Raw genomic sequence first — 16,403 nt, 5'->3', positions numbered from 1 at the left:
AAGTAAAGAATACTCAATGGCAAATGTATATATAAGGTTTATTATTAAAACAAATACTTATTTCACATCAACTATCTCCCTCAAAAAGTACTTTCCCCCTCATTCCTAGACCTTGTTTTTCCTTTGCTCCATAAAACCATGACACCATTCAAGAACAGTCTTTTTACCATTTAAGGCACAAGTCCTTTTTACAAAAGAAAGCAGTCCCAAACTGCAAATTATTCCAAACACACAGAAAAGAAACAATGAATAAAGGCCAACAAGTTTCCTTCCAAGCTTGTCTGCACTTCAAAAATCTGAGCATTTTTATAGAGCAAAACAAGTTTTTGCTGTAGCAGCTCAGTCCCGCATGAGCTTGCTGTATTAAAGCAAATGCTGTTGGGCATTTTGCACAAGACATGTTCATCTGTGTAATGAAACATTATTCTTCTCCTCCTGCTTCTCTCCGGAAATACAAAGGATTTTCCCAGGAATATGATAAATGAGGACATTCCACACCAAAAAAGGAAAAAAAAAAAAAAACATTCCTAGTCTAACTTTTAAAATGAAATAAATTCCCTTTTTCCTGTCCCTCCAAAATATTCAGCTAAAAAGACTTTCAGTCAACAAGAGAATGGTTAAATATGAGAAATAGAGAATGAAACACCACAAAACAGTTAAAAATGAATAAACTAGAACTACATGTATCAACATATTTTTTTAAAGTATTTAAGTAAAAAGAACAAATTACATTAACTACATACAGTGTAAAATCTGCCAAGTGAGGTTAAAACATACTTAGAGTACTATGTAACTTTGACAGTCAGATAAACAAAAGCACAAACACATGCATGGGAATGGTAAGTACCAAACTGGAAAGAACGGTACTTTTGGGAGAGAGGACAAGAAATAAGACTGAGGAAGGATATTTTGGGCAGCAATTATAGTTGTCCTGTTTAATTTTTCAAGCTAAAAGAAATAAATACTATACCTGTTTTTATAGACATGACATACTTCATACTTTAAAAACAAAAGACTTTTCCCTTTGTTCGGCTTAACTGAATACAAGGTAATTTTCTTATGAAGGAATACACCACACCCACCCCACACCCACCCCATACCCCCACCCCCACCCCCCAAAGAAACCCTCTGGTGATGGAATGCCCTTTCCAGGTGAGCTTTAACAGACCCTCGTCAGGACTGACCTGGGTTTTCTTCCACTAATGCTGCTACTTTCTGATGCTGGCTGGATGTGACTCAGATCCATAACTCAGGGCCTCAGCTTGTCTCTCCTTTTAATCTTACCAAGAATACTCTTTTTAGGCAATCTGCTAGAGTTCCCTTTCATTTTCCCCTTTTTACTGCTCAAAGCTCTAGCAATCACTAAAAACAAGTCGTTACATATTTAAAGCTCACCCAACTTTGTGGCACTTGGCCAAGCGAGGAACTTGATTTCATTCTGAATCAAATGTCAATGTAGAATGAGATATTAAAGTACTGGTTGCAGTTCAATTTTCCATCTAATAAATGAATATTTCAAAATTCTGTAATGTTATGCTACAATTGTTTTACCATCTCAACAACGTTTAGACAACATTTTGTTTTGAAGCTTAAGTCAGAGCCAGAAATGAAAAAAAGAAAAGATTTCATTTTTGGAGGAGGTGGTTAAAGCAAGAATGAAATAAACAAAACTGAATTACTAACATGCATATGTGTAATGAGACATTCACATAGAGCATACCCTTGGGATCCCCTCAAAAGATAAAAACAAAACAACAACAACAAAAAATCACTACCACCTCTTCGGGATCAGAAAACTCATTTCTCCTGTGTATTCAGCAGCTCCTTGCACCAGCACGCAAAGATCAGAGAAAGAGGGACAAGAAAGAGAGAAACTGACAGAGACAGACATAAGCTGGTATTCTTCTGTTTACAAAATAAATGTAATTCCATCAAAAGCAAATCAGAAACTTTCAATCTTCTCATTAGGTTTTTACTTTCTCCTACTCCATTCAATCTATCCTTAAATACTTCTTTGAAGTATTCTGACATCCATACTCTGTTTTAAAATGAAAAATAGGTTTTATCACACTTGGCCACTTGCCACAGCCCTGCTTCATTGCAGCTAGCAGAATTCTGGCAGTGCAAGATACAGGATACAGTGGGGGCAGAATGGAAATACAGAAGATTAGTTCCAAAATAAACACCTCCAAAAATCTGTCATCTTTGGAAATATATACATGTAGGGAATCTAGAGTTGGCAGCACCTCTTTCAAAGAGTTCTTTTAAAGCTCTCTTCTGCAGTCCAGCCCTTCACCCTTCCCTCTACTCCTCTACCTGCTCCAAATACTTGCCAGGCAGATGCATGTGTCAATTTCTTAAATCACTTATAACACAAAAGCACTACAATATTTTTCCATCACTATTTTTAGTGATTTTTTCTATAGTCCTACTTGTTTCAGCATAATCTGTGAACTCTTTTTAAATGATTTACCTTACACCAGTTAGAATGGCAAAACCTGACAGGGCAAGAAACAACAAATGTTGGAGAGGTTGTGGAGAAAGGGGAACCCTCTTAGACTGTTGGTGGGAATGCAAGTTGGTACAGCCACTTTGGAAAACAGTGTGGAGGTTCCTCAAAAATTTAAAAATAGAGCTACCCTATGACCCAGCAATTGCACTACTGGGTATTTACCCCAAAGACACAGATGTAGTGAAAAGAAGAGCCATATGCACCCCAATGTTCATAGCAGCAATGTCCGCAATAGCCAAACTGTGGAAAGAGCCGAGATGCCCTTCAACAGATGAATGGATAAAGAAGATGTGGTCCATATATACAATGGAATATTACTCAGCCATCAGAAAGGATGAATACCAGACTTTTACATCAACATGGATGGGACTGGAGGAGATTATGCTAAGTGAAATAAGTCAAGCAGAGAAAGTCAATTATCATATGGTTTCACTTATTTGTGGAACATAAGGAATAGCATGGTGGACATTAGAAGGAAGGGAAAAATGAAGCGGGGGGGGGAATCGGAGGGAGAGATGAACCATGAGAGCCTATGGATTCTGAGACACAAACTGAGGGTTTTAGAGGGGAGGTGGGTGGGGGGATGGGTTAGCCCAGTGATGGGTATTAAGGAGGGCACGTACTGCATAGAGCACTGGATGTTATGAAAACAATGAATCATGGAACACTACATCAAAAACTAATGATGTATGATGATTAACATAAGATAATAAAATAAAATTTTAAAAATAAATAAATAAAAAATAATCAGGTTATTTGATTTAAAAAAAATGATTTGCTGCTGCTTGATTCAAAGAAAAGTAATTCCTTCTTCACATTTCCATGATCCCTATCACTGTATTATCTAGGCACAGAGAACTAGATGATCTACAGATGCATTATCCACAGGGTTGGATTTAGACGATGGTCTCTAGGGCTTTTTAACTCACTGACTCTCATTTATCCAACGCTGGCTGTGTGTTCTTGACACTATTAGGCTCAGTTCACAGAATCTGGGAGAGTAGACTACTATGGGCAACTAATCACCTGAGGTTTTCACACTCAGAATTCCTGTAGTGTAATTACAAAGGAAAACAAACATTTTCTGTTTCAGACTGGCAAGCCACAACTCAGAATTAACAAATTATGAGAACAGTCCATCTTGGGGCACCTAAGTGGCTCAGTCAGTTAAGTGTCTGCCGTTGGCTCAGGTCAGATCCCAGGGTCCTGGGACTGAGTCCTGCATCGGGCTCCTTGCTGAGCAGGTACCCTGCTTCTTCCCCTGCCTGCCACTCCCCCTGCTTGTGCTCTATCTCTTTCTGACAAATAAATAAATAAAATCATTGAGAAAAAAACAAAACAAAACAGTCCATCTTACCTCAGCACTACAACATTAACTGCTTTTTTCCTTCCCTCCCCCCTCTCTCCAACTCTCTGGATTCCTTACCATATCTTCACCTATTCCCCATACCCTCAGTAATTTGGACTGGAAAAAGAAGACAAAAGAGAAAGATGGGACTAAGGCATAATGAACTGTTTCAGAGGAATGCAGGGTAAATTGTCTATCAAGATGTCAGAAGTAACTATGCAAACTGTCCTGAAAAGGAAATGGAAGCTATTTGTCTTCACTTCAAGCCCCTGACCTTTGTGAGAATAAGCAAATATATTATACTTGGGTTTATGATTTTATACAAGACCCCCACCATGAAATAACATAAAAATTAATGATATACGTCTTAGAATTAGAAAGCCCTTTAGGCTCATCTGATCAAGCATCCTTATTTAACTGACCAAAACATTAAGACCAAAGAGGTAAGTCACTTGCCCAAGGTCAAACAGCAACTTAACAGTAGAGAAATGAACAGAACTCAGACTCCTATTGTATCACATGGCACCTAATCCTCTTCAATTACTTACTTTTGGTGATTGAAACACACACACACCACTTCCATCTCTTCTTTTATCTACCTCAGAAAACTAAAAAAATTCTTTGATGATACAACAATTCTTTGCTCCCATAGATTTCAAAAGGCTCATACATGACAAATACAATCTCTTCCGGCAAAGCAGATATTGTAACAGCTCTAAAAATTGTCATAGTTGGGGTGCCTGGGTGGCTCAGTCGGTTAATCGGCTGACTTGATTTCAGTTAAGGTCATGATCTCAGGGTTGTGAGACCGAGCTCAGCGCAGAGTCTGCTTGAGATTCTCTCCCTCTCCCCTGCCTCTGCCCCTCCTCCTGCTCACTTGCGCGCCCCTGCCCACACTCTCTTTCTCTAAAATAAATAAAATATTTGGGGCGCCTGGGTGGCTCAGTCGTTAAGCGTCTGCCTTCGGCTCAGGTCATGATCCCAGGGTCCTGGGATCGAGCCCCACATCGGGCTCCCTGCTCTGTGGAAAGCCTGCTTCTCCCTTTCCCACCCCCCCACTTGTGTTCCCTCTCTTGCTGTCTCTCTGTCAAAATAAATAAATAAAATCTTTAAAAAATAAATAAATAAAATATTTTAAAAAATTAAAAATTGTCAAAGTTATCAAATAAATACTTACCCTTGTATTATAATACCTAGAAGACCAAAGAATATATGCTTACTAAATAAAGCAATCCAGTAAAGTCAATTAAAATACTAGAGAATCACTCCATATAACTCGTTCTCGATCATTACATGTTTTTATTTTTGATACTTCTCTTGAGAAACTGGGGTAGCAGAAGCAGTAGGAATCTTGTATCTTCATTTCTAATGTGAAAAGGGAGGTTGCTAAAATTTTACTAAGAAAAGGTTTCATGCTTAAGAATAGCTAGGTTTTTGTTTGTTTGTTTTAAATATAAAAGACCATCATACATACAATGCTCAATATTCCCTAAAGGTAAACAATTATTACAAAAGTGGAAAGTCAAAGAGAACAAAGTCAAAGGAAATTACTCAAAAATATTCCTCTAATTAACGTAATGTGAAGAGTTTCTGCTTTGGAAGAGTATAATACACAGAACACACACTTTCAACAAAGATTTGTTGAGTGCTCATCATGCTTTGTAAACTTTTTCCATACTGGTGTGCAAATCTTTCAGATTCTGATGGTATGGGGTAGGGGAGGGGGGCAGGAAAATGGGGATAAGGTGGGCATCTGATATACGAATTTAAAGTCATTAAACTAGGTCAACACATTTTTATATACAAAAGTAGAGGTACAACAATCACAACAACGAAACATACTTAACATGACTGTAAAAAGAAACACACAGAGAAGGTCCAGAAACAAAGTTTCAGCACCTGAGTATTAAGAGAATCAGACAGCCCTCGAAATAAATTACCTTTCTACCTGGTACCAGCTCAGTGATAGTCCATGTCCAATCGTCAAGTTCTATCAATTCTATTTCCTAAATCTGCCTTCTCTCTATTCCTTTTCTCTATTCCCAATGCTACTGTCATCATTCAGGCATCTTTTGCCTAGTTCATTAAGATGTCCCTTATTGGCCTCTTGACTTTTCTGGTCCCATCCTCTCCAATCCAGCCTTCACACAGCTGCTATTGTAACCTACCAAAAAGCACAAACTGATCATGTGATTCACCTAACTGAAATTCTTCAGACACTCACCTATGGACCAGCAGTATTTCTTCCAAACTGTGGCTTAAATTGTGGAATCAATTTAAATGGGTCCCAACCAGTATTTCTTCAACAAAATAGCACAGAAACTATGTATGCCTCATACATAGTAAAAAAACTGTTGGGTGAAACTTTTCCTACTTTTACGCACACATGCACATTCTGGGTCATGATATAAAATGTATTTATACTGTGGGTTGAGTTTAAAAAAAAAACACTGACCTACATAATAAAATTCCAACTCCTTCACAAGTCCCTTCACAGTCTGATTCCCTCACCAGAGCACAGTAGTTAAGAGACAGGCACTGGCACCAGGTACGCCAGTCCCAGCTGTGTGATCCTGAGCAAGTCATTTACTGAGTGTCACTTATCAGCTGTGATCCTGGGCAAAGCAACCAATCTGAGGTAACTCAGTTTCACTATCTATAAAAGGAGGATAGTAACAGTACCTACCCACAGGGTGTCACAAAAATTAAGTGAGATTACCTATGTAAAGTACATAACACGTGGTGCACTTAATATTAGTTATTATTGGTATCACTACTACTGTCCAGTCTAATCTCTGGCTATTCTTGCCCATACTCCAGTTATAACAAACGACTGGCAGTTTCTCAAATCATCTTCCTCCCTCAGACTGTCATGTCAGATGTTGGTGCTATCTAGAATGTGAACTACACCTTTCCAGTCCCCCACACATTTTATTTCCTCCTATTTCAGCTTCAGTGAGGCCTCCCTTGTGAAGCCTTCCCCAATTCTCTTGAGTAGGTCTAAATGCTCCCAATGAACCTCCATGGGGAGGGGGGGAGGGAGCATAACCAGTTACAGTCTTGCTTGTTGGTGTCTCCCAGCCAAACTGTGACCTCTTTGGACCACCTCAGAGGCATCTCTCTTTCCCAGCACAGCAAGTTACAAACAGTAGTTCAACAGATATTTTCTGAATGACTCCAGGTTACTTACCCTTACTAGGTCTTCATTTTCTTATCTGTACAATGGCGGAAGTATTTTGCCTGAAGAGTTGTTGAGTACGCTAGACAATGTTTTAAAAGTGATATAGAGGGCACCTGGGTGGCTCAGATGGTTAAGCATCTGCCTTTGGCTCAGGTCATGATCCCAGGGTCCTGGGATCGAGTCCCACATCGGGCTCCCGGCTCAGCGGGGAGCCTGCTTCTCCCTCTGATCCTCTCCCCCTCATGCTGTTTCTCGCTCGCTCGCTCTCTAAAAAATAAATAAAATCTTTAAAAAATAATAAAAAATAAAAGTGATATAGAAGCAATGCTCGATAATGGGTGGGACTTTCTAGAATCCTTAGCTAAATTACAAAGATCCTAAGGAAGCAATATCTTAGACCCTTACCACCTAATACCTGGAGGAGAGGGTGGAGAAAGATTTAAGAAATGTAGTCAGAAAGATGGTGAGATCTCTTGGAAGAAAACTGCAGTAGATGTTTGAGAAAGAAACATGGCTGAAGGAGAAGACAAAAGGGAAGGAGGCCCCACACTGGGATCCCACCAAACCTAGACTTAAATTTCACCTCCAAAGCATCTGTCTTGTCCATCATTGTATCCCTAGCGTTAAAACAGTTTATGACACTTAAGAAGAAAGGAACCTACCTCATCCTCAATGTCCTCATTAATAAAACTGGGGTAATAACGCCTCTCATAGGGTTATGGTGAGAATTAAATGAGGTAACACAATGCCCTCAGATCTTAGATGCTTCCTTCTATATCTACTCCTCTATGTAGGGTCAGGTGGTTCAAGTTAACCTATTTACTCTCCTGTTATTTGACAAAAAAATCAGTCACATTAACTTTCTCTAAAGTTTAAAGGAGATATTAGTACTCAAACACCCTGTAACACCACTTACTATAGATAAGGTGTACAATGTAGCCTCTCTTAGAACGCAAAAAAGAAGTCTAAAGGATCTTGTAATCTATAAGGCAGTACAGTTTAAGACTACATTGGAGAATATCCTCTGGACAGCCTCATACACATAATGGATTCCTCAGCAATTCTCTGGTGATCATTACAAACGCTCCCCAAACAATAAAGTATACAACACATAGTAAAAACTGAGAATTTCAGAAACAAAGTGTAAGAGGTAAACACCCCACTCTTTTGATTAATACATATTATCAATGTCCTTAAAGAACCTTTGGAAAGGGCTCTTATTTTTAAGAGAGATGTCAAAATGCAATGTCATATTTTCAGTTTTTTCCAGAACCGCATTAGAAAAAGTTCAGTTTTAGCATGCTATTAGACCCAGCTGCTGATGTAATTTACCAAGTTATATTTTTATCAAAATAAAAGATTGGGGTCGCCTAGGTGGCTCAGTCGGTTAAGCAGCTGCCTTCGGCTCAGGTCATGGTCCCAGAGTCCTGGGATTGAGCCCCACTGCAGGCTCCCTGCTCAGTGGGGAGTCTGCTTCTCCTTCTCCCTTTCCCCCTACCCCCGCTTGTGCTCTCTCTCTCTCAAATAAATAAATAAAATCTTTAAAAATAAAAAAATATATAAATAAACAAAAGATTTAAGCCTGTACACAGTTTATGGGTCAATAATTCACTAAACTTAACTAAAATTACTTTGCTTGAAGTCAACTTTCATGTTACACAGGCTCTCTCACTGCATTTAACAAAGTGCACTGAAATAATTAAATGGACAGTTTCTCTTGCATGTTCAACATGCAGAGGACAAGTTTTTTTTAACATGTGTCATCAAGCTTGACCTAAATCAGGGAGTAATTATTCAAGATTGGGTTTGAGTTTAAGCACTTACTGAAAGAATATGCCCCCAGTTCACTTTTTAAAACCCACCTCTGCTTAACTGTTTGTAAAACAAAACACACAATTGTGTAATTTCGTAGGAAAAGAACTGACTGCAAAGGCCAGCAGATGGGGGAACCATTTTAAGCTCTGTAGTAACTTGCTGGGCTACCAAGGAAAAAGCCATTCACCACTCTTGCCCTAGTTCCTTAACCTATGGTCTTTTTGAGATCTCCAGTCTACAATTCTTTTAAGTACATGTCCTCCATGGTAACATCTTAGTTTTCCTAATAACATGTTATTCCAGTAATTGTAAAATATTCATGAGCCATGATATGGCATTAATCAGTCAAATAAAGAAGAGAGGATTCCCTTAAGTGATTATCTCAAGATCTTAAAAGGTAGTATTGTCCTTAATCACAAAAAGCAAAACAAAACAAAAAACAGTAATTTTTAAGAAAACCCATAGAGACACAAAGCTAGAATATAAAAAAGCAATGAGGGGCGCCTGGGTGGCTCAGTCAGTTAAGTGTCCAACTCTTGATTTAGGCTCAGGTCATGATCTTAGGATCCTGGGATCATGCCCCAGGGTCAGGTTCCAAGCTCAGCGGGGAGTCTGCTTAAGGATTCCTTCTCCCTCTCCCCTCCATCACGTTCTCTCTCTCTCAAATAAGTAAATAAATCTTTTAAAAAATGAAAGCAACATCTCTGCAGTTATTCAGATAATGGTATCAATGAAGTGCTACTGCAGAAGACCAGGACCACTCTGGATTTCAAACATGAGGCAGCCCCAAAACCAAAAATGATCCTTGTTGTTATCTTTGATATACACCATTCTTGATGCTGCATTCTCTACTTAGATTTCCTCCTGGAGTAGAGTTCCATAAAGCATAAAACAGAGCCCCTTGGGACTTAGAAAAGTTCAAATAATCATAATCTGTTGAATAAATCCAAATTTACTCAAATATTTTGTAGGGTACAAAATAAGCACGATTTTAAGATAAATAAAAGAATGGTTGTGGGGCGCCTGGCTGGCTCAGTGAATTAAGTGTCTGCCTTTGGCTCAGGTCATGATCTCCAGGTCCTGGGACTGAGTCCCACATGGGGTTCCCCGCTCAGCGGGGAGTGTACTTTCCCTCTCTCTCTGTCCCTCCCCCCCCACTCGTGCTCTCTCTCACTTGCGCGCTCTCTCTCTCTCAAATAAAATAAAATAAAATAAAAAAGGATGGTTGCTTCCTTAAAAACAAGCCTGCTCTTGGAACTAATGTAACACTGTGTGTCAACTATATTTCAATAGAAAATAATAACAGTAATTTTAAAAGTCTGCTCTAAACATTTATCCAGAACCATCAAAATCTTAGTATTGTAGTAGACTAAAACAACAAAAACTCTAGAATCTGTTTCAATCATATATTTCTATTAATCTGGGTATTAATCATACTTTTGCTGGGCTTTGGGCAGAAAGCAAGTACCACCACAGAGCTAATCCAAAGGTACCCATTCTGTGGGTATATTACCATAAAGAAGTATAATATATACAATCAAAGACAGCACTGGCAATACAAAAGTTAAATTACTCAAATGTGGGTACTTAAGTAACAGGTCATTAAACAAGTCAAACTGGGGACAGGGGGCTGGGGGGAGTCGATGAGCATACCTTTTCACTGGCAAGCAGACAAAAAGGTGCATATTCAATTAATGCACATCTGAGTGTCACCCATATAGCTAGCACTGTGTTGGAGTCTATGAGAGACAAAAATGCAATATTGCCCTACCTCTCCTGTAAGATAAGGCACCCACAAATGAAGTATTTAGATAACAAGACAAGTCAGTGTCAGTCTGTATCCTGCTAATAATAAATCCTATCGGAATTTAGGTAAGACAGAATAGAACAATAGAGAGGGATCAAGAGCCAGGAATCACACAAATTAAGCTTCTGACTAGAACATCTTGAATCCACCTCCATTTAAAGAATTTTAAACCTAGGGGCGCCTGGGTGGCTCAGTCGTTAAGCGTCTGCCTTTGGCTCAGGTCATGATCCCAGGGTCCTGGGATCGAGCCCCGCATTGGGCTCCTTGCTCAGCGGGAAGCCTGCTTCTCCCTCTCCCGCTCCTCTGCTTGTGTTCCCCCTGTCGCTGTCTGTCAAATAAATAAATAAAATCTTTAAAAAAAAAGGAATTTTAAACCTAGATGTAATAAACCACACACATAACCTAATAAGCCACTTCCCTCAGTTGCCATTAGGTCTGTTTCCTCATCTGTAAAGTGAGCCTTAGGTCACAGTCTCTAACCTGAAACGGACCTAAGAAGGTAAAGGAGTGATTAAGACTGAAATTCAGTTGCAAGAACTACATAAACATTTAGTATAGATATACGGAACATTGGCTTAAGTACAGCGGAGTATTTGTGCTGGGATGGATCTGGCTAAGTAAGACCGGCCAGACCCTGAGAAACCCAATTAAAGAACTGGGACTTGCCTCTCTGTCAGGTAATATTACCTGTTGAAACTGTCAAGTTAAACTGAAATGCTATCACTGCCAAAGAACTATAATGTGCAAAACAGAGAGGGAAGGCCGCAAACTGTAACAGTACAATGACACACTTAAGAGATTTAGTAAGCATAGCCGTTGACCACTAGGAAATGTTAACAGTCAGGCTCTCATAATCAGAGGTGAGAGAGTTTGATTTAGCAAAGCAATTGCCCAGCTCACAATGAAAGGCAGTTCCCCGTCAAAGAACCATCCTTGCAAACAGCAGCCACCTTCACTAACCACACAGAAAGGCATGCAGCAAACATTCTACATCAGTCTTTGTTACAGTCACAAGCTGAGGAGCAATAAACAGGCTCCTCACACAGGAAAGGAAAAATTACGCTAGATAGTGCTAAAAATATCGAATAAGCCCCTGCACCTTTATTTCTATTTACTCAGTTGTATGCTCCTTTAATGAGGAAGGTGGGGAAGGGACAAGTTATGTTTTAATAACTTCGAAACCACATTTACCCATGAGCTGAACTGTACTGCTTTGGACTCACTCTGTAAACTTGGAGAAGATTTCAAAACGCATGCCTCTCAAGCAAAATATTAACCAGCATCATAATTGGTTATGTCCCCCCGGCTCTAATTTACTCTACCTACTACAGCAGAACAAAAGCGGCACAAGCTGGGCTTGTGATCTAGTCCAATGCAGAGTGCCATCTGCCGCACATGCACAGAATGTGTCCTATGCAAGATTCAACCTCAGTGCCTCCCAGGGACCTTTATCAGAGCAAGCTGTTTGTTTCCACATTTGCCTCATTCAACAGCTCTGCCTCCAACAACATCTACTTACAGGAGAATTCCCATTCATGGGACTTTAAAATACCAATACTTACCTAACAAACAGTAGTTTTGAAAAGGAGGAGATTATGAAGGAGCAATCGCACTTTAAAATGAAAAGAACACGATAAGGGGGTCAGAATATCTGGGGTGGGTGGGAATCCTAAAACTGTTGCATATTAGCTGTGCAGTCCTGGCCAAGTCCCTCCCTTTTCTGGGCCTCAATTTCAGACATAAAATGTCAAGAGTTAAATCCCTAAGAGATGCCTTTCAAATTGAGTCTTGTGAGGAATCATAGAATAACAGATGGAGACAGCTATATACAGGATGGCTTCAGAGCAATTGTAGAAAAAGAAAAAAACCTGTTTACATATTTTAAATAATCAGGTACAACTTTTTTCAAAATCCTACAATTCTAAGTTCATTTATAAGTCAACATTCCCATGATAACACTTCAGCCCTTCAGAAATAACACTTCACTTTAACTGTGCTTTCAGTTACAAATTCAGCACATCACTTTTACCCACCCCAGAATAGCACAGAAGAACACTTTCATGAAGTACCCACACAAGGAAGACACTCACAGCCTGACAGATTCGCATAGTGGAAAATATACAAGGCATAAATTTAAAAATGCTAAATGAATACCACACCCAAATAGCCTTAAAACCTGTGCAAAGTCAAAAGACGTATTAGCAAAATACAGGGATAAAGACAACTTGGGAAGTCTTTAAATAGTTTGAGGGAGAGGGGAATGCCATCAGATTTCTGGGTGGCTTTATGTTTTTAGGAAAACAAAACACATAAATGGAGGCTTTGAAACATGCAAATCTAAACTGAACTGTGGAAAAGCTCGGCTCTCACCCAAGAGCTTCAGCAAAGCAATATGTCAGTATGCCAAATATGAAGTACAAATTTTCTTCACAAGAATGAGGATAGGATCCATACGTGTGACTAATAATAATATCATCTTGCATTTACAGAGCATTAGTTCTTTTCATAGCTCTTTCAGACACTTGGTTTCATGTTGTCAATCAGTCTCGGGGTATCCTCTCTGAAAACCTCCAGTTCAGCTTCCTCTCAAGAGCTATGTGATCAGGTTAAGACAAGTGGATGTATTTGTTGAGATCTAAAGGTACTAGTTTCTTCTATCAGGCCGTCTGCAGTGATTCTCTCATTACCACACTATACAACTTAGCCCTAGGAAATAAAATCTACACTCTTTCCCTCACAGTTGGCCAGAGACCAACATAAATGGGTCTAGAAAGTCCAAGGAAAGAGAACCCGCTGACTTGTTAGGTCAAGAACTCCATGCCAAGTTGATCTCTTGCAATTGAAAAAAGAATTCACAATCACTCACAAATACATCCCAAGGCTGTTCAAACAGAAAATCTCCTTCGTTGCCAGCCAATGAAATCCAGCAATAACTGGTTAATTCAACCACCAAATCCCTGACTCTGTGAACAACTTGCCATATTCACTTCCCCTCCGCCCGCTGCCCACCCTTCCTTCTTCAGGCACGCGTGAACAAGCTGATAAACCAGCTCTCCAAAAGGACCACCGAGGACCTTTAAGGACCTGAGGGGATGGAGCTTGCCTCCTGAAGCAATGCAGCATCCATCGCGAGGGAGCTGTTCCCCATGCCCACACACGCAGGAAGTCACGGAGGGGGATAAAGTTTGATTATCCTTCTTGCCCGTTCCCAAAGGGCCGAGAGAGGACGAGGGAGCGGCCCCGCTGGGGTCCTGGGCTGCTCTCCGGAGGCAGTGCCCAAGAAGCATGGCACTGCCACTCTCCTGACACATACACCAGGCAGCCGCGGCAACTCAGGACACCCCAACCCGCCCGGAGGAGGAGGGAAAGGGGACAACTTGCACGGGGCTCAGTTCGCAAGCGATGGGGCAGAGCTGTTAAAAAAAAAAAAAAAAAAAAAAAAAAGGAGGGAGGGACCGAGATCGGGGGCTAGTCAGGGAGAGGTTCAAGTCCGTCCCTTCCCCGCCCTGGTGCCCCGGGTCCTGCGGGAACATCCCCGCCATCGCCCCTCCTCCTCCACTCGGCTTCCTCCGCCCTCCTTCCCTTCCTGGTCGCCGCCGCAGGCGCCTGAAGGGCACGGCGGCTCCTCGGTGCCCGGCAAGCTCGGGAGCGGCCGCGAGTTGAGGTAACTCGCCCGCTGCCCCGGCGGCCTGCCCGCCGGCGGCTCCCACACGCCAGCGCCGCCCCGCCCTCCCCGGAGCCGCCGGGCGCGCTCGCTCACCGTCCGGTGGTGCTGCTGCTGCCGGTGGCGGCTAACGCTCAGCCCGGGGAAGCAGCCGGCAGTCAGCGCTCCGCAGCCGCCGGCGCCCCCGCCGCCGCCCCGGGAGGAGAGGAGCAGCAGAAGCGATCTACCTGCGGCGGCCGCCATCTCTCAACTGGAAACGGCGCCGACCCAGGCAGCGCAGCGGACGGCCGGGGCGGAGCCAAGACCCGCCACTCACCGACGCCGGGCCAACTGCCGCCCTTGGCTGAGTTGGTGAGGCGGAGCTTCCTGCAAGGCCCAATCGACAGGCGGGAGAACCACACTTGAGGCTGCCTGTCACTTCCAGAGTTACCTATTGTGGGACATAGTCAATTACGGGCAAATTCTAAGGTACCGGTAATTGGTACCCGAGCCCCTCAGAAAAGCAGCAGTAGAGAGACGGCATATTCGATTCGGCTAATCTTCACCAAGGATAGAGCTATGATAAGGGTAACTGGGGAAACAGATATTTGTGCTAAGCTTTGTACTTTGTGAGTGTTCTAAGTTGGCAAAATATGTACCAAATTAGTAATCATTAAAGTAGGGATGCTAGAACTCTCAGTGACACGCCCAGAGTTATCATTCATAACTGATGGTATTTGGATATGCTGAAATTAACCCTACATCAAAGGGTGATCTAATGACCGTGATATGTAGCATAATATAGGAGGGATAGAATGCTTATGATATCAAAGTCCCAGAATGAGTACACGCCATCAGGGTGAATTAACAGACCTATTACATTTCAAATACTCAATTCATTTTTACAGCACCTTTTAGACTGATACTCTTACACTCTCCAGAAGGAAAAATCATTTTCTTACTATCTTTGACCCTGTGTGCACTTATTAAACTATGGAAACAGAACATGTTGGTAATGTAATAAAAGTCATGTAAAGGTTATTTTAATGAATTTTCATGCTTTAAATAAACTAGTCATTAGGGTACACTTTGGAATAATTTTTTATTGCTTTCTCTTGAAAAATACTTCTTTCCCCCAAGAAACAAGATCATAAAGCTCATTAAAGACTGTGGAAAAAAAGTATTTTCTTAGAAGAGGATTTCCTTGCTGTCAGTTATTATAAGCTAGTTAGTCCTCACATCTTCTTTTAAAATCTAAAGCAGGAAAACAGTTTGGTAAGCAGCTAAAAATATTACTCTAGGGGCGCCTGGGTGGCTTAGTCGCTTAAGCGTCAGCCTTGGGTCATGATCCCAGGGTCGTGGAATTGACCCTGGAGAACCCACCTGCATCAGGCTCCCTACTCGGTGGGGAGTCTTCTTCTCCCTTTCCCTCTGCCCCTCCCCACCCCTGCTCATGCTCTCTCTCAAATAAATAAATAAAATGTTTTTTTTTTTAAGTATTACTCTAAATTTTGGAAAACATCTTGGTAGTGTAGCCTTAGGTTATCAAGTTGAAACAAACAAAAATACACATATAATTTTATTGTATCACTTGTTCTAATAATAGTTTTTAAACTTTAACTGAAATGGTATTTGCTTGGCCAAGAATTGCTAAATAATGAAGTGGAACTTCCTTCCACCCCACCCCAGAACAGTAAAATGATTGGCTTCTCCAGGTGAGAATATTACACCACTCACCCAAAAGGCCTTTATTGTGCAACAAGTGGAACCTGAGAGCTCAAGAATGAGATGAGCCCCCTCATTCAACAGCTGCATACACTAATCCACCTAGCTGGAAATTTGTGACATTCCTGGAACAAGTTCACTTACAATCATTTTCTGCCCATCTATATTTATCCCATCTGCATGTTTCGTATTTACCAATGCTGTGCCATTTCCTCCTTCTTACTAGGATTACCATGAATTTTACTTTTGTTTTTATTTTCTGTGCCTTTGCCATATCTGCCTATGAATCAGGATTGTTGCTCAATCTCTATATTACACTTTGAGAAGTTCTACTGGAATTGTCTTTCTCTTACTTTTCCAAATACAGAAATG

General features: G+C 41.0%; 1 protein-coding gene across 1 annotated transcript in view; it reads right to left on the bottom strand.

Annotated features, from left to right (window-relative positions):
• The window catches only part of MCU (mitochondrial calcium uniporter), a 203,316-nt gene extending 188,746 nt beyond the window's left edge, over positions 1-14,570 (bottom strand). Inside the window, exon 1 of the mRNA XM_044916493.1 lies at positions 14,424-14,570. Within this exon, the coding sequence (XP_044772428.1) occupies positions 14,424-14,570 (147 nt within the window). The remainder of the gene's footprint in view (positions 1-14,423) is intronic.
• Between the last annotated feature and the right edge of the window lie 1,833 nt (positions 14,571-16,403).

Source organism: Neomonachus schauinslandi, chromosome 6 (genome assembly GCF_002201575.2).
Source record: "Neomonachus schauinslandi chromosome 6, ASM220157v2, whole genome shotgun sequence".
In the NCBI taxonomy this organism is placed as follows: Eukaryota; Metazoa; Chordata; class Mammalia; order Carnivora; family Phocidae; genus Neomonachus; species Neomonachus schauinslandi.
The sequence above is the reverse complement of the archived record's forward strand: the minus strand, read 5'-3'. Positions and strand labels throughout refer to the sequence as shown.